Genomic DNA, 20,962 nt, shown 5'->3' with positions numbered 1-20,962 from the left:
GTGTTTCCTCCGACGCATTGGTGCGTCTGACTTCCGGGTTGGATGCGCGCTGTGTTAAGAAGCAGTGCGTTGTGTTTCGGAGGACGCATGGCTTTCGACCTTCGTCTCTCCCGAGCCCGTACGATAGTAACTACTAACAATTGGATACCACGAAATGGTGGAGAAAAAGGGGGTAAAAAAAATATATAAAAAATAGAAATGTCTGGGCTTATAAGAACACTTACTGTATTTCACTCCATGCATCAACCACTGTTTGAGGAGCATGCAGCCTGCGCTACAGGTCATATTCTGTCCAAACTCGGTATGCCATGGGCTCTCCAACCCTGTTCCTGCAGCTATTAAGTGAAATCTGTTCGGGAACATCGATAGTAACATATTTTCATAAGAAAACATATTTAATTAAAACTGTTGACAGCTCCTCTCTCTGCGCACTCGAGAAAGGAATGAAGGAGAGAGAGGAGATGGAAATGCATGGTGGTGAGATAATCTGTAGCTAAAGGTAATGTGTCAGCCTATTGATTATGAAAATATAAAAAATGCCCTATTACTAGGTTATTCAAAATCCAATACAAATTCACTGTAATTGTAGGCTAACTGTAAGCCGCCCTTACACAATCAATGAACTAATAGCATCGCCAAGGCCTATATGTTCTTTCCCAGACTCATGGATATACATTTTGGAGCGTAAGGTAACCAGTTCGTCTAGTATGCTTAATAATACAGTCCACATTCAATGGCGATTACTAGAATTTGTTTAATTTTGTTGTAAAGGCAAGACCACTTATGTACCAAAGACATTTTAAATATAATTTTTTTTAAACGTTTTTCTACTGTTTGGAATATGCGGTAAGCTATTAGGCTACAGTGCATTCTGAAAGTAGTCAGACACTTTCCCTTTTTTCACATTTTGTTCCACATTTGTTAATACATTTTTGCAACTGTATTAAAAATAAAAAACTGAAATACCTTATTTATTCAGTCCCTTTGCTATGAGACTCGAACTTAAGCTCAGGTGCATCCTGTTTCCATTAATCATCCTTGAGAAGTTTCTACAACAGTCCACCTCTGCTAAATTCAATCGATTAGACATGATTTGGAAAGGCACACACCTGTCTAGTGCATGTCAGAGCAAAAACCAAGCCATGAGGTCGAAGGAATGGTCCGTAGAGCTCTGAGACAGGATTGTGTCGAGGCACAGATCTGGAGAAGGGTATCAAACCATTTCTGCAGCATTGAAGGTCTCAAAGAACATAGTGGCCTCCATCATTCTTAAATGGAAGAGGGGAGGTGAGAGAAGGGCCTTGATCACCTCAGGGAGGTGATCACGAACCCAATGGTCACTCTGACAGAGCTCTAGAGTTCCTCTGTGGGGATGGAAGAACCTTCCAGAAGGACAACCATCTTTGCACCACTCCACCAATCAGGCCTTTATGTTACAGTGGCCAGACGGAAGCCACTCCTCAGTAAAAGGCATATGACACCCCACTTGGAGTTTGCCAAAACACACCTAAAGGACTCTCAGACCATAAGAAACATGATTCTCTGGTCTGATGAAATCAAGATGGAACTCTCTGGCCTGAATACTAAGCGTCACATCTGGAGGAAACCTGTCACCATCCCTACGGTGAAGCATGGTGGTGGCAGCATCATGCTGTGAGTTGTTTGTCAGCGGCAGGGACTGGGAGACTAGTCAGGATCTGTCACGCCCTGACCATAGAGAGCCTTTTATTCTCTATGTTGGTTAGGTCGGGGTGTGACTAGGGTGGGTTATCTAGGTTATTGTATGTTTATGTTGGCCTGGTATGGTTCCCAATCAGAGGCATCTGTTTATCGTTGTCTCTGATTGGGGATCATATTTAGGCAGCCATTTCCCCCACTGTGTTATGTGGGATCTTGTTTTTTGGATAGTTATCTGTGAGCACACCATTTGCTGCACGAACTCTACGTACGCTGCGCCTTGGTCCGTCATTCATTATAACGATCGTGACAGGATCGAGGGAAAGATGAACAAAGTACAGAGAAATCCATGATTAAAACCTGCTCCAGAGCACTCAGGACTCCAGACTGTGGCGAAGGTTCACCTTCCAAGAGGACAACGACCCTAAGCACACAGTAAAGATAATGCAGGAGTGGCTTCGGGACAAGTCTCTGAATATCCTTGAGTGGCCCAGCCAGAGCCCGGACTTGAACCCGATCGAACATCTCTGGAGAGACCTGAAAATAGCTGTGCAGCGAAGTTCCACATCCAACCTGACAGAGATTGAGAGGATATGCAGAGAAGAATAGGTGAAACTCCCCAAATACTGGTGTGCCAAACTTGTAGAGTCATATCCAAGAAGACTCAAGGCTGTATTCGCTGCCAAAGGTGTTTCAACAAGTACTGAGTAAAGTGTCTGAAAACTTATGTAAATGTAATATTTTATGTTTCTTTTCCTTTTTCCTCTTTTTTCCCTAATTTCATGATATCCAATTGGTAGTTACAGTCTTGTCCCATCGCTGCAACTCCCCTATGGACTCGGGAGAGGCAAAGGTCGAGAGCCATGCGTTCTCCGAAACACGACCCTGCCAAGCCGCACTGCTTCTTGACACACTGCTCACTTAATCTGGAAGCAAGCCACACCAATGTGTCAGAGGGAACACAGTCCAACTGGCGACTGACGTCAGTTTGCAGGCGCCCGGCTCGCCACAATGAGTCGCCAGAGAGCGACGGGACAAGGAAATCCTAGCCAGCCAAACCCTCCCCTTTTTCCCTTTGCTAAGCTTTGAAACAACATCCACAATGACCATGTTTTCCACTCAGTTCCAATGTGTGGTTGAACTTCTTCCTTCAAATTGATCAATCACAGTGGGTTTTTAAAGCATGATACTGTTTTGGTAATAAGTGTTTGATGGGATTGCCTTTCATTGCTGTCATGGTGGTTAGAGGGACAATAGAGCCCTGAGTACAAGACCATTAGGCGAGTTGGGTACTAGTTGGGTACTACCAACAGTGCGAAGATTAGTGTGACTCAACTGTCACGTGGAATTTGACTTTGGTCATGATGATCTATTGAAATCATTAGCTGTCAGAGCAGCTTACCGATCGCTGCAGCTGTAACACAGCACATCTGTAAATAGCCCATCCAACCAACTACCTACCTCATCCCCATATTTGTTTTTGTTTTTCTGCTCTTTTGCACAACAGTATTTCTACTTGCACATTCTCATCTGCACACCTATCACTCCAGTGTAAATTGCTATATTGTAATTACTTCGCCACAATTGGCCTATTTATTGCCTTACCTCCTTACTTCATTTGCACACACTGTATACAGATTTTTCTATTGTGTTATTAACTGTACCTTTGTTTATCCCATGTGTAACTCTGTGTTGTTGTTTCTCAAAAACAATGTTGGAGGTGGCTTATGGTAGAAAATTAACATAAAATCTGGCAACAGCTCTGGTGGACATTCCTGCAGAACATTTTAGGGAAGTAAGCTTTTAGTCCATATGGAACATTTCTGTGAGCTTTTATTTCAGCTAATGAAACACTTTCCATGTTGCGCTTACAATTTTGTTCAGTATATATGGAACCCAAAAGCGTTCTACCTGGAACAAAAAGAGTTCTACCTGGAACAAAAAAGGGTTCTTCAAAGGGTTATCCTATGGGGACAACCAAAGAACCCTTTAAGGTTCTATAGCACCTTTTTTTCTAAGAGTGTACTCTCCTAAGTTCAAAACTGCAAACATGTAATGTATGCATCACAGGACACAAACGCAACGCTATTATATTAGCCAATGATCCTTGTTGCTACAGTATGCACCTAGCAACTAGCTTGGGGGGGTTAGGTACATCAGAACTCCATTGCGTGGGATGGGAGAAGGGAGATTATTTACGAGGTGGAGTCGATGCTTCTTTCCCACAGAAAGGGAGTGAATGAAATTGTTTCTGATGTGCGAGCCCACTCCAGAGGTGAGCCACCTGTCCTCCCACCTCAGTACGACTCCCATTGCTGGACTATTGATTAGCCCCCAACGTGTCAGTTTTTATTGCTGCTTGGTAGGCTGTAAACTCTGGGCTCTAGGGACTCCACAGCCACAGTTTCCATTGGAATGTTCAGTTTTTCACATCCCAACTTATTTTTACGTAGTATCTCTTTGAAGACGATCAGAAGAATGTATTATTTTAAAGAGGATAGAAGGGCTCTTTTTCATTTTGGGGTTGTTTGCTCCAAAGCCTGTTTCATTATTATGTTCTCTTTCTCTATGGGGCTGATGATCACTCTACTTTGTGTGTGTGTGTGTGTGTGTGTGTGTGTGTGTGTGTGTGTGTGTGTGTGTGTGTGTGTGTGTGTGTGTGTTGACTGCAGACTGCCTCATTATCCCATAATGATGTATATCAAATGCTGGATTGAAAACAAAAGGTCACCCTCCACCTGTGAGCCATGTCTGATACCCATATAATTAGAATTTGGTGCATTTCCCAATCTCCAATCTCCATAGACAACAATAGCCAATTCTGGTGTGGAGCCATATTGGATGGAGAGTGAAATCATGTGGATTCTAGGACTGTGTCCACTGACTGCTTCACTGTATGTTGTGGGTGCAATATGTGTTGGGCATATTTCCTCTGCACTGTCCGTTCAAATGCATATTCTACACTTTAAATGTTCAGACATAAGTATTGGGACATAGAACCACAACCTTGAAGAACCATCCTCAAATGAGGGGGACCTGAGAGGGGTATTTCAACTTACAGTTTCACAGCTGCCAACCTAGATTGTGTATCAGCCAGAGATCTTTGTCTGTACCAGGCACGTTTGTGCTGATGTCTGGCTCGATGTACAGAATACTAATATTTGAGAAGTCATTATCTGAGATCACACGCAGGGGACAGATGGAGCCAGACATAACCAGAGCATAGATTAGAGTACAGGAGGAAGAAGAAGAGGAGGAGGAAAAGGAGGAGGTAGTGGAGGAAGAAGGCAAAGGAAGGAGTGACTCATGTCCCTCCCTCCCTCCCTCCCTCCCTCCCTCCCTCCCTCCCTCCCTCCCTCCCTCCCTCCCTCCCTTCCTCCCTTCCTTCCTTCCTTCCTTCCTTCCTTCCTTCCTTCCTTCCTTCCTTCCTTCCTTCCTTCCCAGTTATCTGCATCCCTTTCATCTATGTGTCTGTCTCTTTCTTTCTATCTACTTTATCTCTATATCCCTGTTTCTCTCTTTATAAACACTATACAATTTTCTATGAGATCATGTATAAAATACTGACTAAACAATCTGAAGTACAGTGCCTTCGGAAAGTATTCAGACCCCTTCACCCTTTCCACATTTTGGTAAGTTGCAGCCTTATCCAAAAATTGATTATTTTTTTAAAATCCTCAGAAATCTACACACAATACCCCATAATGACAAAGTGAAAAGAGGTTTTAAAAATGTTTGCACATTTATTCAAAATTAAAACCAGAAATAACTTATTTACATAAGTAGTCAGACCCTTTGCCATGAGACTCGAAATTGAGCTCAGGTGCATCCTGTTTCCATTGATCATCGTTGAGATGTTTCTACAACTTGATTGGAGTCCACCTGTGGTAAATTCAATTGATTGGACATGATGTGAAAAGGCACACACATGTCTATATAAGGTCCCGCAGATGACAGTGCATGTCAGAGAAAAAACCAAGCCATGAGGTCGAAGGAATTGTCCGTAGAGCTCCGAGACAGGACTCTGTCGGGGCACAGATCTGGGGAAGGGTACCAAAACATTTCTGCAGCATTGAAGGTCCCCAAGAACACAGTTGCCTCCATTATTCTTAAACCCCAACCCCCTCTCCCCAAATCTGTATGTTCTTCAATGACTTACTTCAGGCACATTACCATTGACATTACACGCCTTCTAGCCACCCAACACTAAATAATGACATGAATTGCCCCTGATCCTTGTGTATTTCTGCACAGGATCCTGAATCATGGGGAGACATGGCTGAACAATCCTTTTCCTCCAGAGATAACATTCTGACTGCTGGTCTGACAGCAGGACACTGCTTATTTATCAAGCATATCCATTTCCATTTGTCTTGTCATTATACTCCTCTGTGGCTGTCCACTTACTCCATAGCAATTTTCACAAACATGCTCTCTCTCCCTCATTCCACCTGTCTCTCTTTGTCTCTCTCTCTGTCATTCCATCTCTCTCTCTCTCTCTCTCTCTCTCTCACAGAGACCATCCTAGAGACATTAACGACACTCAGGTGTGTCCTATTTAATTGTTATGTTGTCCTTTGCCGAAGTTTGAATTGTTAACTGTGTGCTTTTGTTTCCTGAGGTAGTTTTCGAGACTTAGTGTTTGTTGTTTTTTCATGTGTACTGGGATCCTGCGGCTACCGTTTCAAAGTAAAGCTTTATGTTTATCCTTAACCACTGAGTCCTCGTCTGGGCTCTTCTCTGCACCTGGGTGCAACCTCACCACGTCACATCACCTACAGAGAGATTAACCTACAGAAGAGTCAACTCAGCCAGGTGGTTCTGAGCCACAGGACAGAAACACATTTATACCCAACCAAATTAAAAGAAAGCAAAAAGATAACTACAGTGCCTTTGGAAAGTACTCAGACCCCTTGACTTTTTCCACGTTTTGTTACGTTACAGCCTTATTATAAAACGGATTAAAGAGAGAGAGAGAGAGAGAGAGAGAGAGAGAGAGAGAGAGAGAGAGAATAAGCGAGTGCCAAGCGAAATCAGATGACACAGATTTAATTTTACAGGTTTGTGAAAATTGCTACGGAGTATGTGCACAGCCACAGAGTGTAATGACAAGACAAATGGAAATGGATATGCTCTTTCTCGCCCTCTCTCTCTCTCTCTCTCCCTCTCCCTCCTTCTCCCTCTCTCCCTCCCTCCCTCCCTCTCCCCCTCCCTCCCTCCCTCCCTCCCTCCGTCTCCCTCCCTCTCTCCCTCTCCCTCTCCCTCTCCCTCTCCCTCCCTCCCTCCCTCCCTCCCTCTCTCTCTCTCTCTCTCTCTCTCTCTCTCTCTCTCTCTCTCTTTCTCTCTCTCTCTCTCTCTCTCTCTCTCTTTCCCTTTCTCAGTCTGATTGGGAGAAATAAAAGTCTCAGAATAGGATCTGGACCTCTCTGGTCACTCACCCTCATTAGCAATGAGCTACAAAAACACAGTTTTAATCACTGCTAAACAAAAAAACAATAATGTCACCCTCACCAGGGCCCACGTGCATCAACTAGAATAAATATAAGTTGGAACTGAAGTAATGACTATATACTTAAACAGCCATTAAGTAGATGGCAGAGCCAGATGCATAATTGGAGTTTCCTATATATTTTATTCATTAAGTTAATACTGTATATTCAGCCTTTATTAGCAATATACTATGGGGCAGGTTTAATTGAATGCTGATGTTTATTGTCATGAGTCTTGTCCTAGAGGCAGAATTGAGTGATTTCCCCTAAATAGGCCAGATGCAAAGTAAAAAATGTTGATATTGTAAAAGTTAGTGAAAGATTAATTTAAGCATTAGAATTAGGCATTAGTGTTAGCGGTGTGGTTAAGATTAGGGTTAAGGTTAGTGTTTGGTTTAAAATCAGATGTTATAACTTTGTGGCTGTGCCAGCTAGTGACCACTCTACAGAGCTGCCTGCAGAAGAAGATCAGTGCAAGAATCCCTGTTATTGTTCCCTTCTTGAAATACAAGGTGCCTATGTTTATTTGAATAAGCCTTTCCAACAACAAGTTATGAGCAACATTTTTCATGAAGCTCTATTTGAAGTTGAAATGTTTGGATGAAGTTTGCTCTCCTGAGGTGGGTGTTTAGTGGAGTGCCTTGACTTTTTCACATTTTGTTGTGTTACATTTAACATTATTTTTAATTGACTACCCCATCTCTTTACCCCACACATGCAATTATCTGTAAGGTTCCTCAGTTGAGCAGTGAATTTCAAGCACAGAATGAACCACAAAGACCAGGGAGGTTTTCCAATGGTTCGTAAAGAAGGGCACCTATTGGTAGATGGGTAAAAAAAGCAGACATTGAATATCCCTTTGAGCATGGTGCAGTTATTAATTACACTTTGGATGGTGTACCACTACACCAGTCACTACAAAGATACAGACACCCTTCCTAACCCAGTTGCCGGAAAGTAAACCGCTCAGCGATTTCACCATGAGGCCATTGGGGATTTTAAAATGAGTTACAGTTTAATGGCTGTGATAGGAGATTTCTGAGGGTGGATCAATAACATTGCAGTTACTCCACAATACTAACGTAAATGACAGTGAGACTTACCCTGAAAGACTCGCAGCTGTAATCGCTGCAAAAGGTGATTCTAACATCTAATGACTCAGGGGGTTGAATACTTATCTAACCAAGATATATTACTGTTTTATTTTCCTAAATTAATTGAAAAACGTTTTTTGAATTTTTCTTCCATTTTGACATTACAGAATATTTTGTGAAGAATTTTGACCCCAAAAATTACAATTAAATACATTTCAAACCCACTTTGTAACACAACAAAATGTGGAAAAGGGGTGTGAATCCTTTCTGAAGGCACTGTATATATACTGGCTAATAACGGTTTGATTTGACCAGTGTGTGTGTGTGCGTGTGTTTGTGCGGGTGCATGTGTGCATGTGTGTCAATGTGTCAGTGTTCTCAGCAGCTCCAGGAGACTGCAGGAGGGTGCATGTGTGCATGAATGTCAATGAGTCAGTGTTCTCAGCAGCTCCAGGAGACTGCAGGAGGGTGCATGTTCACAGAATTTCAAGTCAATAAACATATTGCACATCTTCCCTGTTAATCCAATTTCGAGCTTAATCCTGTAAAACTCAGTCAGGCAGTCGATCCCAACGTTTACACACCCCTTCATTGACAAAGACATAAGTTGGACAGGGATTACGATAACACTGTCTATGAACCACCTGTATAATGCAATTTCAATGAGTTTATATGGACCTCTATCACATTTTGGAATATAACAGTTGCCATAAGCCTTCATAACAGGTCACAAGGCTTTTAACATCATTTAGGCTATGCATTCAAAACGCATCACACAGCATTATAAAACATGCTCGAAAACGTAGCAGAAACGGATAAATGGTTATAATAGATATACAGCTGAAGTCAGAAGTTTACATACACCTTAGCCAAACACATTTAAACTCAGTTTTTCATAATTCCTGATATTTTATCTGAGTAAAAATTCCCTGTCTTAGGTCAGTTAGGATCACCACTTTATTTTAAGAATGTGAAATGTCAGAATAATAGTAGAGATAATGATTTATTTCAGCTTTCATTTCTTTCATCACATTCCCAGTGGGTCAGAAGTTTACATACACTCAATTAGTATTTGGTAGCATTGCCATTAAATTGGTTAACTTGGGTCAAATGTTTTGGGTAGCCTTCCACAAGCTTCCCACAATAAGTTGGGTGAATTTTGGCCCATTCCTCCTGACAGAGCTGGTGTAACTGAGTCAGGTTTGTAGGCCTCCTTGCTCGCACAGGCTTTTGCAGTTCTGTTCACACATTTTCTATAGGATTGAGGTCAGGGCTTTGTGATAGTCACTCCAATACCTTGACTTTGTTGTCCTTAAGCCATTTTGCCACAACTTTGGAAGTATGCTTGAGGTCATTGTCCATTTGGAAAACCCATTTGCGACCAAGCTTTAACTTCCTGACTGATGTCTTGAGATGTTGCTTCAATATATCCACATTATTTTCCCTCCTCATGATGCCACTTTTGTGAAGTGCACCAGTCCCTCCTGCAGCAAAGCACCCCCACAACATGATGCTGTCACCCCCGTGCTTCACGGTTGTTATGGTGTTCTATGGCTTGCAAGCTTCCCCCTTTTTCCTCCAAACATAACGATGGTCATTATGGCCAAACAGTTATATTTTTGTTTCATCAGACCAGAGGACATTTCTCCAAAAAGTACAACCTTTGTCCCCATGTGCAGTTGCAAACAATAGTCTGGCATTTTTAAGGCGGTTTTGGAGCAGTGGCTTCTTCCTTGCTGAGCGGCCTTTCAGGTTATGTCGATATAGGACTCATTTTACTGTGGATATAGATAATTCTGTACCTGCTTCCTCCAGCATCTTCACAAGGTCCTTTGCTGTGGTTCTGGAATTGATTTTCACTTTTCGAACCAAAGTATGTAGGAGACAGAACGCGTCTCCTTCCTGAGCGGTATGACAGCTGCGTAGTCCCATGGTGTTTATACTTGCGTACTATTGTTTGTACAGATGAACATGGTACCTTCAGCCATATGGAAATTGTTCCCAAGGATAAACCAGACTTGTGGAGGTCTACAACTTTTTTTCTGAGTTCTTGGCTTATTTTGTTGGATTTTCCCATGATGTCAAGCAAAAAGGCACTGAGTTTGGAGGTATGCCTTGAAATACATCCACAGGTACACCTCCAATTGACTCAAATAATATCAATTAGCCTATCAGGAGCTTCTAAAGCCATGACATAATTTTCTGGAATTTTCCAAGCTGTTTAGTCAACTTAGTGTATGTAAACTTCTGACCCACTGGAATTTTTAAAATTAATTAAAAAAATATATATATTTAAACTTCCGGTGCCGACACAGATGGCCGCCTCGCTTCGCTTTCCTAGTTTTTTTACGTGTTATTTCTTACATTGGTACCCCAGGTAATCTTAGGTTTCATTACATAGAGGAACTACTGATTACAAGAGCAACCTCAACTCACCATCATTACGACCAGGAATACGACTTTCCCGAAGCGAATCCTGTGTTTTGCCCACCACCCAGGACAATGGATCGGATCCCAGCCGGCGAACCTAAACAACGTCGCCGTAAAAGGGGCAAAGGAAGCGGTCTTCTGGTCAGGCTCCGGAGACGGGCACATCGCGCACCACTCCCTACCATACTACTCGCCAATGTCCAGTCTCTTGACAACAAGGTTGATGAAATCCGAGCAAGGGTAGCATTCCAGAGAAACCTCAGAGACTGTAACGTTCTTTGCTTCACGGAAACATGGCTCACTCGAGAGACGCTAACGAAGTCGGTGCAGCCAGCTGGTTTATTCACGCATCACACCGACAGAAACAAGCATCTTTCTGGTAAGAAGAGGGGCGGGGGTGGGGGGGGGGTGGGGGGGGTATGCCTTATGATTAACGAGAAGTGGTGTGATCATAACAACATACAGAAACTCAAGTCCTTCTGTTCACCTGACTTAGAATTCCTCACAATGAAATGTCGACCACATTATCTACCAGGAGAATTCTCTTCGATTATAATCACAGCCGTATATATTCCCCCCCAAGCAGACACATCGATGGCCCTGAACAAACTTTATTTGACTCTATGTAAACTGGAAACCACATATCCTGAGGCTGCATTCATTGTAGCTGGGGATTTTAACAAGGCTAATCTGAAAACAAGACTCCCTAAATTCTGTCAGCATATTGATTGTGCAACCAAGGCTGAAGAAACCCTGGATCATTGTTATTCTAACTTCCGCGACGCATATAAGGCCCTCCCCCGCCCTCCTTTCGGAAAAGCTGACCACGACTCCATTTTGTTGCTTCCAGCCTATAGACAGAAACTAAAACAGGAAGCTCCCGCGTTCAGGTCTGTTCAACGTTGGTCCGACCAATCTGATTCCACGCTTCAAGACTGCTTCAATCACGTGGATTGGGATATGTTCCGCATTGCGGCCAACAACAACAATGACGAATACGCTGATTCGGTGAGCAAGTTCATTAGAAAGTGCATCGGCGATGTCGTACCCACAGCAACTATTAAAACACTCCCAAACCAGAAACCGTGGATTCATGGCAGCATTCGCACGAAACTGAAAGTGTGAACCACTGCTTTTAACCAGGGCAAGGTGAACGGAAACATGACCGAATACAAACAGTGTAGCTATTCCCTCCGCAAGGCAATCAAACAAGCTAAGCGTCAGTATAGAGACAAAGTTGAGTTGCAATTCAAAGGCTCAGAAACAAGAGGTATGTGTCAGGGTCTACAGTCAATCACAGATTACAAAAAGAAAACCTACCCCGTCACGGACCAGGAAGTCTTGCTCCCAGACAGACTAAATAACTTCTTTGCTCGCTTTGAGGACAATACAGTGCCACTGACATGGCCCGCTACCAAAACCTGCGGACTCTCCTTCACTGCAGCCGACGTAAGTAAAACATTTAAACGTGTTAACCCTCGCAGGGCTGCAGGCCCAGACGGCATCCCCAGCTGCGTCCTCAGTGCATGCGCAGACCAGCTGGCTGGTGTGTTTACCGACATATTCAATCAATCCTTATCTCAGTCTGCTGTCCCCACATGCTTCAAGAGGGCCACCATTGTTCCTGTTCCCAAGAAAGCTAAGGTAACTGAGCTAAACGACTACCTCACTACCACTCACTTCCGTCATCATGAAGTGCTTTGAGAGACTAGTCAAGGACCATATCACCTCCACCCTACCCGACACCCTAGACCCACTCCAATTTGCTTACCGCCCCAATAGGTCCACAGATGACGCAAACGCAACCACACTGCACACTGCCCTAACCCATCTGGACAAGAGGAATACCTATGTGAGAATGCTGTTCATCGACTACAGATCAGCATTTAACACCATAGTACCCTCCAAACTTGTCATCAAGCTCGAGACCCTGGGTCTCGACCCTGTCCTGTGCAACTGGGTACTGGAGTTCCTGACGGGCCGCCCCCAGGTGGTGAGGGTAGGTAACAACATCTCCACCCCGCTGATCCTCAACACTGGGGCCCCACAAGGGTGCGTTCTGAGCCCTCTCCTGTACTCCCTGTTCACCCACGACTACGTGGCCATGCACACCTACAACTCAATCATCAAGTTTGCGGACGACACTACAGTGGTTGGCTTGATTACCAACAACGACGAGACGGCCTACAGGGAGGAGGTGAGGGCCCTCGGAGTGTGGTGTGAGGAAAATAACCTCACTCTCAACGTCAACAAAACAAAGGAGATGATCGTGGACTTCATGAAACAGCAGAGGAAGCACCCCCCTATCCACATCGACGGGACAGTAGTGGAGCGGGTAGTACGTTTTAAGTTCCTCGGCGTACACATCACAGACAAACTGAATTGGTCCACCCACACAGACAGCGTTGTGAAGAAGGCGCAGCAGCACCTCTTCAACCTCAGGAGGCTGAAGAAATTCAGCCACCTGAGGTTGGCTTGTGACCAAGCCAAGGCTTGTCACCAAAAGCACTCACAAACTTTTACAGATGCACAATCGAGAGCATCCTGTCGGGCCTGGTACAGCAACTACTCCGCCCACAACCGTAAGGCTCTCCAGAGGGTAGTGAGGTCTGCACAACGCATCACCGGGGGCAAACTACCTGCCCTCCAAGACACCTACACCACCCGATGTCACAGGAAGGCCATAAAGATCATCAAGAACAACAACCACCCGAGCCACTGCCTGTTCACCCCCATATCATCCAGAAGGCAAGGTCAGTACAGGTGCATCAACGCAGGGACCGAGAGACTGAAAAACAGCTTCTATCTCAAGGCCATCAGACTGTTAAACAGCCACCACTAACATTGAGTGGCTGCTGCCAACATACTGTCTCAACTCCAGCTCACTTTAATAATGGAAATGTATGTAAATTGATGTAAAAAAATGTATCACTAGCCACTTTAAACAATGCCACTTAATATAATGTTTATATACCCTTCATTACTCATCTCATATGTATATGTATATACTGTATTCTATACCATCTACTGCATCTTGCCATCTTTATGTAATACATGTATCACTAGCCACTTTAAACTATGGCACTTTTTATGCCACTATGCCACTGCATCTTGCCTATGCCGTTCTGTACCATCACTCATTCATATATCTTTATGTACATATTCTTTATCCCTTTACACTTGTGTGTATAAGGTAGTAGTTGTGGAATTGTTAGGTTAGATTACTCGTTGGTTATTACTGCATTGTCGTAACTAGAAGCACAAGCATTTCGCTACACTCGCATTAACATCTGCTAACCATGTGCATGTGACAAATACAATTTGATTTGAAGTGAAATAATCAGTCTGTAAACAATTGTTGGAAAAATTGCTCGTGTCGTGCACAAAGTAGATGTTCTAACCGACTTGCCAAAACTACAGTTTGTTAACAAGAAATTTGTGGAGTGGTTGAAAAACGTGTTTTAATGACTTCTGACTTCAACTGTATAATGTAGAAGGCTCATAGAAACTGTTACTAGACTTTATTCCAATTGAAGAATATACAGTAACAGTCGAAAGTTTGGACACATCTACTCATTCAAGGCCTTTTCTTTATTTTTTACTATTTTCTACATTGTAGAATAGTGAAGACATCAAAACTCTGAAATTACACATATGGAATCATGGAGTAACCAAAAAAGTGTTAAACAAATCTAAATATATTTTATATTTTAGATTCTTCAAGGTAGCCACCCTTTGCCTTGATGAGAGCCTTGCACACTCTTGGCATTCTTTGTGCCTATTTCTGATTACTACATGATTCCATTTGTATTATTTCATAAGTTTGATGTCTAGAATCTCACACAACTGTCCACACGATAAGAGAATGAGAGATAGCTATCTGTCAAGCAGGGGCATAGTCACTGGGGAGCCAGGCCCCCCCAATCAGATTGAGCAACAACAACAAAAATGTTTTATTTTATTTCTTTACTTGTCAGTGTTCCAAACGGGGCATTATTGCTATTTTTATCTAAAGATGCAAACACCATCAGATAGAATTCATAGCACACAGTCCACTGGGTTACTCAGATTTGATGAAATATACAGTGCCTTGCGAAAGTATTCGGCCCCCTTGAACTTTGCGACCTATTGCTACATTTCAGGCTTCAAACATAAAGATATAAAACTGTATTGTTTTATGAAGAATCAACAACAAGTGGGACAGAATCATGAAGTGGAACGACATTTATTGGATATTTCAAACTTTTTTAACAAATCAAAAACTGAAAAATTGGGCGTGCAAAATTATTCAGCCCCCTTAAGTTAATACTTTGTAGCGCCACCTTTTGCTGCGATTACAGCTGTAAGTCGCTTGGGGTATGTCTCTATCAGTTTTGCACATCGAGAGACTGAAATGTTTTCCCATTCCTCCTTGCAAAACAGCTCGAGCTCAGTGAGGTTGGATGGAGAGCATTTGTGAACAGCAGTTTTCAGTTCTTTCCACAGATTCTCGATTGGATTCAGGTCTGGACTTTGACTTGGCCATTCTAACACCTGGATATGTTTATTTTTGAACCATTCCATTGTAGATTTTGCTTTATGTTTAGGATCATTGTCTTGTTGGAAGACAAATCTCCGTCCCAGTCTCAGGTCTTTTGCAGACTCCATCAGGTTTTCTTCCAGAATGGTCCTGTATTTGGCTCCATCCATCTTCCTATCAATTTGAACCATCTTCCCTGTCCCTGCTGAAGAAAAGCAGGCCCAAACCATGATGCTGCCACCACCATGTTTGACAGTGGGGATGGTGTGTTCAGCTGTGTTGCTTTTACGCCAAACATAACGTTTTGCATTGTTGCCAAAAAGTTAAATTTTGGTTTCATCTGACCAGAGCACCTTCTTCCACATGTTTGGTGTGTCTCCCAGGTGGCTTGTGGCAAACTTTAAACTACACTTTTTATGGATATCTTTAAGAAATGGCTTTCTTCTTGCCACTCTTCCATAAAGGCCAGATTTGTGCAATATACGACTGATTGTTGTCCTATGGACAGAGTCTCCCACCTCAGCTGTAGATCTCTGCAGTTCATCCAGAGTGATCATGGGCCTCTTGGCTGCATCTCTGATCAGTCTTCTCCTTGTATGAGCTGAAAGTTTAGAGGGACGGCCAGGTCTTGGTAGATTTGCAGTGGTCTGATACTCCTTCCATTTCAATATTATCGCTTGCACAGTGCTCCTTGGGATGTTTAAAGCTTGGGAAATCTTTTTGTATCCAAATCCGGCTTTAAACTTCTTCGCAATTTATCTCGGACTTGCCTGGTGTGTTCCTTGTTCTTCATGATGCTCTCTGCGCTTTTAACGGACCTCTGAGACTATCACAGTGCAGGTGCATTTATACGGAGACTTGATTACACACAGGTGGATTGTATTTATCATCATTAGTCATTTAGGTCAACATTGGATCATTCAGAGATCCTCACTGAACTTCTGGAGAGAGTTTGCTGCACTGAAAGTAAAGGGGCTGAATAATTTTGCACGCCCAATTTTTCAGTTTTTGATTTGTTAAAAAAGTTTGAAATATCCAATAAATGTCGTTCCACTTCATGATTGTGTCCCACTTGTTGTTGATTCTTCACAAAAAAATACAGTTTTATATCTTTATGTTTGAAGCCTGAAATGTGGCAAAAGGTCGCAAAGTTCAAGGGGGCCGAATACTTTCGCAAGGCACTGTACACTTAGAGAAAAAGGTTCCAAAAGTTTTTTTGCTGTCCTCATAGGATAACCCTTTTCGGTTCCAGGTAAAACTGTGGAAAAGATTCTACATGCAACCCAAAAGGGTTCTACTTGGTACCAAAATTATTCTTCAAAGGGTTCTCCTATGTTGACAGCCGAAAAAGCTTTCTAGGTTCTAGATAGCACCTTTTTATCTAAGAGTGTATAAAAGAAGAGATTAACTGGAATGACATTCACTCTCAAGGGATAGGTCGCCAAAAATAACTAACTGAAAGCCTCACCCCTAGTAAGTCAGAATAGCATGAGATTAGTTATACAACTGCAAATGTTGCTCTTTGCCCCATGGCAAAATGTGTAAAATTTTAGGAAGTTAGCTGTGACAAATGTCTGGCTACGCCACTGCTGAAGTGTAGTTTCAGCACCATGGACAGAGTCTAATCCGAGCAATGTGTGCACGTCACTGTATTACCAAATGCAGTAGACATAAACATAAGGGCATGCATCCAGGAACAACAGTATTTTAACAGCCCAATTTCAGCACCACAGACAGCGACAGTGCAAATATCAAGATTTATGCTTGCACCAAGTAGTTTAGACTGCAGTGGCTGGGAAAGCGTTGCTTCACATCAATACAAGTATGGAGTTCAAAAGCAGAATTGAAATGTACAGAAATATCAGCAGTTTAATACATTTTGGGAAATCCCTGTGATTCATAATTCATTTGTCTTATCAGTGTATAATTAATCCTGCCTTACGGCAGAGGTGATTTGGAGAGAGATCTCCCATGTAGAGCACAAACACACACACTTATAGATGTAGGATCATAATTTGAGCCTGTTTGAGCCAGTTTGCTACAGCAGGACAATAATCCCGCAGCAACAGGAAATGTGAATTATTATGTGGATTATAATTAATGGACATTTTGGTAGGGTTTGATACATTTTCCAAAAGGGAAAGTAAAGTCTGAAATGTCAAAGTGGATGTCACGCCCTGACCATAGAGAGCCCTTGGTTCTCTACGGTGTAGTTGGTTAGGGTGTGACTAGGGGGTGTTCTAATATGTCTATGTTGGTGCTAATATGGTTCCCAATTAGAGGCAGCTGTTTATCGTTGCCTCTGATTGGGTATCATATTTAGGCAGCCATTTCCCCACCTGTGTTTTGTGGGATATTGTTTGTGATTAGTTGCCTGTGTGCAGGTCATGACTTCACGTTTCGTACCTGTACCGGCTCCATGCACTAGGCCTCCAGTGCGCAATCACAGTCCAGAGCTTCCGGCGATGGTTCACAGTCCAGAGCTTCCGGCGACGGTTCACAGTCCGGAGCTTCCGGCGGCGGTTCACAGTCTGGAGCTTCCGGCGACGGTTCACAGTCCGGAGCTTCCGGCGACGGTTCACAGTTCGGAACCTCCAGCGACAGTCCACAGTCTGGAATCTCCAGCAACGGTTCACAGTCCAGAACCTCCAGCGACGGTCCACGGTCCGGAAACCTCCAGCGACGGTCAATGGTCCGGATCCTCCAGCGGCGGTCAATGGTCCGGAACCTCCAGGCATGGTGTCCAGTCCCGCTCAAGGGCAGGAGCCTTCCTCTGCGCCGGTGTCCGATCCAAGCACGGCGTACAGTTCGCGCCATGGCAAGAGCCCTCCTCTGCGCTGGTGCCCAGTCCAGACACGGCGTCCAGTCCCGCTCCAGGGCAGGAGCCTTCCTCTGCGCCAATGCCCAGTCCAGGCACAGTGTCCAGTCCCGCTCCAGGGCAGGAGCCTTCCTCTGCGCCGATGCCCAGTCCAGGCACGGTGTCCAGTCCTGCTCCAGGGCAGGAGCCTTCCTCTGCGCCAGTGCCCAGTCCAGGCACGGCGTCTAACCCAGCTCCATGGCCAGAGCCCTCCTTTGCGGCGATGTCCTGGCACGGCGTCCAACACAGCTCCATGGCCGGAGCCCTCCTTTGCGCCAATGCCCAGTCCAGGCACGGCGTTCAGCCCGGCTCCATGGCCGGATCCGGGGTCTGGGCGGGAGCTACGACCTGCACCGGAGCCGCCACCGTCACTAATCACCCCCCCTACCCTCCCCATTTGGTTTCAGGTTTTGGTTCCCAAATAGAGGCAGCTGTTAATCATTGTCTCTGATTGGGGATCATACTTAGGTAGCCATTTCCCCACCTGTGTTTTGTGGGATATTGTTTGTGTTCAGCTGCCTGTGTGCACGTCATGACTTCACGTTTCGTTGTTTCTTTATTGTTTTGTTTGTTTCACGCAGATAAAAAATATGTGGAACTATAATCACGCTGCGCATTGATCCGCTCATTACGATGATCGTGAGAGTGGAAGGTACAAACAGAAACCTTTTTAAACTTCAAATACACTACACATTTTAAATTGCCCGTGATGCAGGAAAGTTCTCCTGCAACAGGGTAATCAAATTAAGATACTACATCTGTACACGTATGCACGCACATACACAGGCACACACAGAAGGAGCACCCAAAAGCCTGTCATGGGAAGTCGTTTTGTTGCATTGCTCACATACGCATACTGTCGACCCCAATCAAAGAAATGGCTTTTCAATATGATTTAAGATGTGAATGCACACGCACATGCACACACGCAAGCAGGCACGTGCGCACACACACTCAACCACACACACACACACACACACACACACACACACACACACACACACACACACACACACACACACACACACACACACACACAAACAAAGGCTATCGGGCTATCATAGTTTCCACCATTGTGAATGGCTCTTCTTTCCCCCATGGGAAGATAATCCTTGATGGGGCGAGACATCAGAATGAATGAGTTCTGTAGATCCCTGGAGTTGAATCTAAACACCTAAAGAGAGGATTGATTCCCCAGACGCTCTCCAGGAGCTCTCTAAGCCTTATCACAGACCAGACAAGATGCCTATGACGTGGATCTATACATCTACAAGCAAGGGCTGAAATCACTGCAAGCCACATCTAAAGGAAAGAAGTGTCTCTGCAGAAACACACAAATGTTACTGCACCGCTCTGCTCTGCCGCAAAGACCCAGCGTTCCAGGGACATTCGTCCTCCCACTGTATTTACTCAACTTCAGAAAAACCAGAGGGTTTATAGTCAAGATAAAAGAGGAAATGGCCTGAACGCTTGGCAAACAGATGGGGGTTGACATATGCATCCCCAGGCGGTCCCCTTGCCCAAACATGACTCTGCTTGGGAGCCAAGTGACAGTGCCATGAGGCAGACTGGTCCTCTGGCTGTCGCACTACAGGACTTTATCTGCTGCTCCTCTTCTCTTCTTAACACTGAAACACCATTATTATTCCTGCCACAGAGTCACAGCAGCCTTGCAGTAACAGCCACAGCTGAGGATTGTATAAGCCAGTGGAGGAAGAGGAGTGCAGAGATACAGATACATTCCTCTGTCCATCCATTTTTCTCTGTCTCTCTCTCTCTCTGTCTCTGTCATGAAGTGAGAGACACAGGCAAACACACCATATCCCTGGAAACAGACACACACTCTCTCATACATACTGTAACTTGCAAAGACGTGCACTGTACTCACATGCACACATTTATGCGCACTTGCACACACATACACCCCCCCCTGCCCCCCCAAAAACTGCTATTGTACACACATTTAAACTCCCCCTCACAAACACACTTATTAACCTCCCTCCCCTCCCACCACCCAGCACAAACACACATTCACCCCCACACTCCCCTGCACACCCGCTCACAGCTCAGTGACATATTTCATAACTCACCCTGGCTGTTGGGTCCCCCCTCTCCCTCCTCGGTGTCTGTCATGTTATTAAGCATCCTCTCTTCCTCAGGCTGCAGTCTGCAGAGAGAGAGACACTGCTACTGCTCTAGCACTGGCAATCAGAGCTCTGTGGGCTGGAGCCACAGCAGAGAAAGCAGCACGGACGACAAGAAGCACTGTTTTATTTCTGTAGCTCACTGCCTCCCTCTCTCTCCCTCTTCCCTTCCCTCTCACGCTCAGCAAAAGAGCAGTGCAGAGAGGAGAGAGTTTTTTTATCTTCTCCACTTCTTCTTTCTGGCGTGTTGCGTGATTCTCTCTTTCCCTCTCTCTCTTCAGGAGGAGGATAAGAGAGTGAGAGAGGCTGCAGGGTATAGCTGATGATGGAGTGCCTGTGAGCAAGGTCTCGCACACACTCACTCACACGCACGCTTGTTCGCTCGCTTGCTCTGCGCACTGCACAGCTACGATCGGCCCCCAGTCAGCCTAAGCCTGATGACTAAATTCATCATGCATTCAGAAGGCATTATCTCTCTCTCTCCCTTTCTCTATCTCACTCCCTTGTTCATACACTCATCCCCATCAACCATCTATTCACGAGAGAGGGAGAGAGCGAGAGAGAGCGAGAGAGGGAGAGACAGAGAGAGAGAGAGACAGAGAGAGAGAGAGAGAGAGAGAGAGAGCGAGGGAGAGACAGAGAGAGAGAGAGCGAGGGAGAGACAGAGAGAGAGAGAGACAGAGAGAGAGCAAGTGCGAGGGAGGGAGGGAGGGAGGGAGGGAGGGAGGGAGGGAGGGAGGGAGGGAGGGAGG

The 20,962-nt window shown here is 44.5% G+C and overlaps 1 protein-coding gene across 3 annotated transcripts in view; it reads right to left on the bottom strand.

Moving 5' to 3' along the window:
- Positions 1-20,753, bottom strand: part of LOC110492468 (solute carrier family 12 member 5) — a 100,433-nt gene extending 79,680 nt beyond the window's left edge. For 2 of the 3 annotated variants that reach the window (XM_090203707.1, XM_090203709.1), the window contains exon 1: positions 20,157-20,750. In XM_090203707.1, the coding sequence (XP_090059833.1) occupies positions 20,157-20,211 (55 nt within the window). In that variant the 5' untranslated portion in view covers positions 20,212-20,750. Of the gene's footprint in view, positions 1-20,156 lie in introns of all 3 variants that reach the window. The other variant, XM_021566815.3, reaches the window with a different exon arrangement.
- Between the last annotated feature and the right edge of the window lie 209 nt (positions 20,754-20,962).

Source organism: Oncorhynchus mykiss, chromosome 16 (genome assembly GCF_057628025.1).
Source record: "Oncorhynchus mykiss isolate SJ-2025 chromosome 16, ASM5762802v1, whole genome shotgun sequence".
NCBI classification, from domain to species: Eukaryota; Metazoa; Chordata; class Actinopteri; order Salmoniformes; family Salmonidae; genus Oncorhynchus; species Oncorhynchus mykiss.
This window is presented reverse-complemented; position numbering and strand designations above follow the sequence as displayed.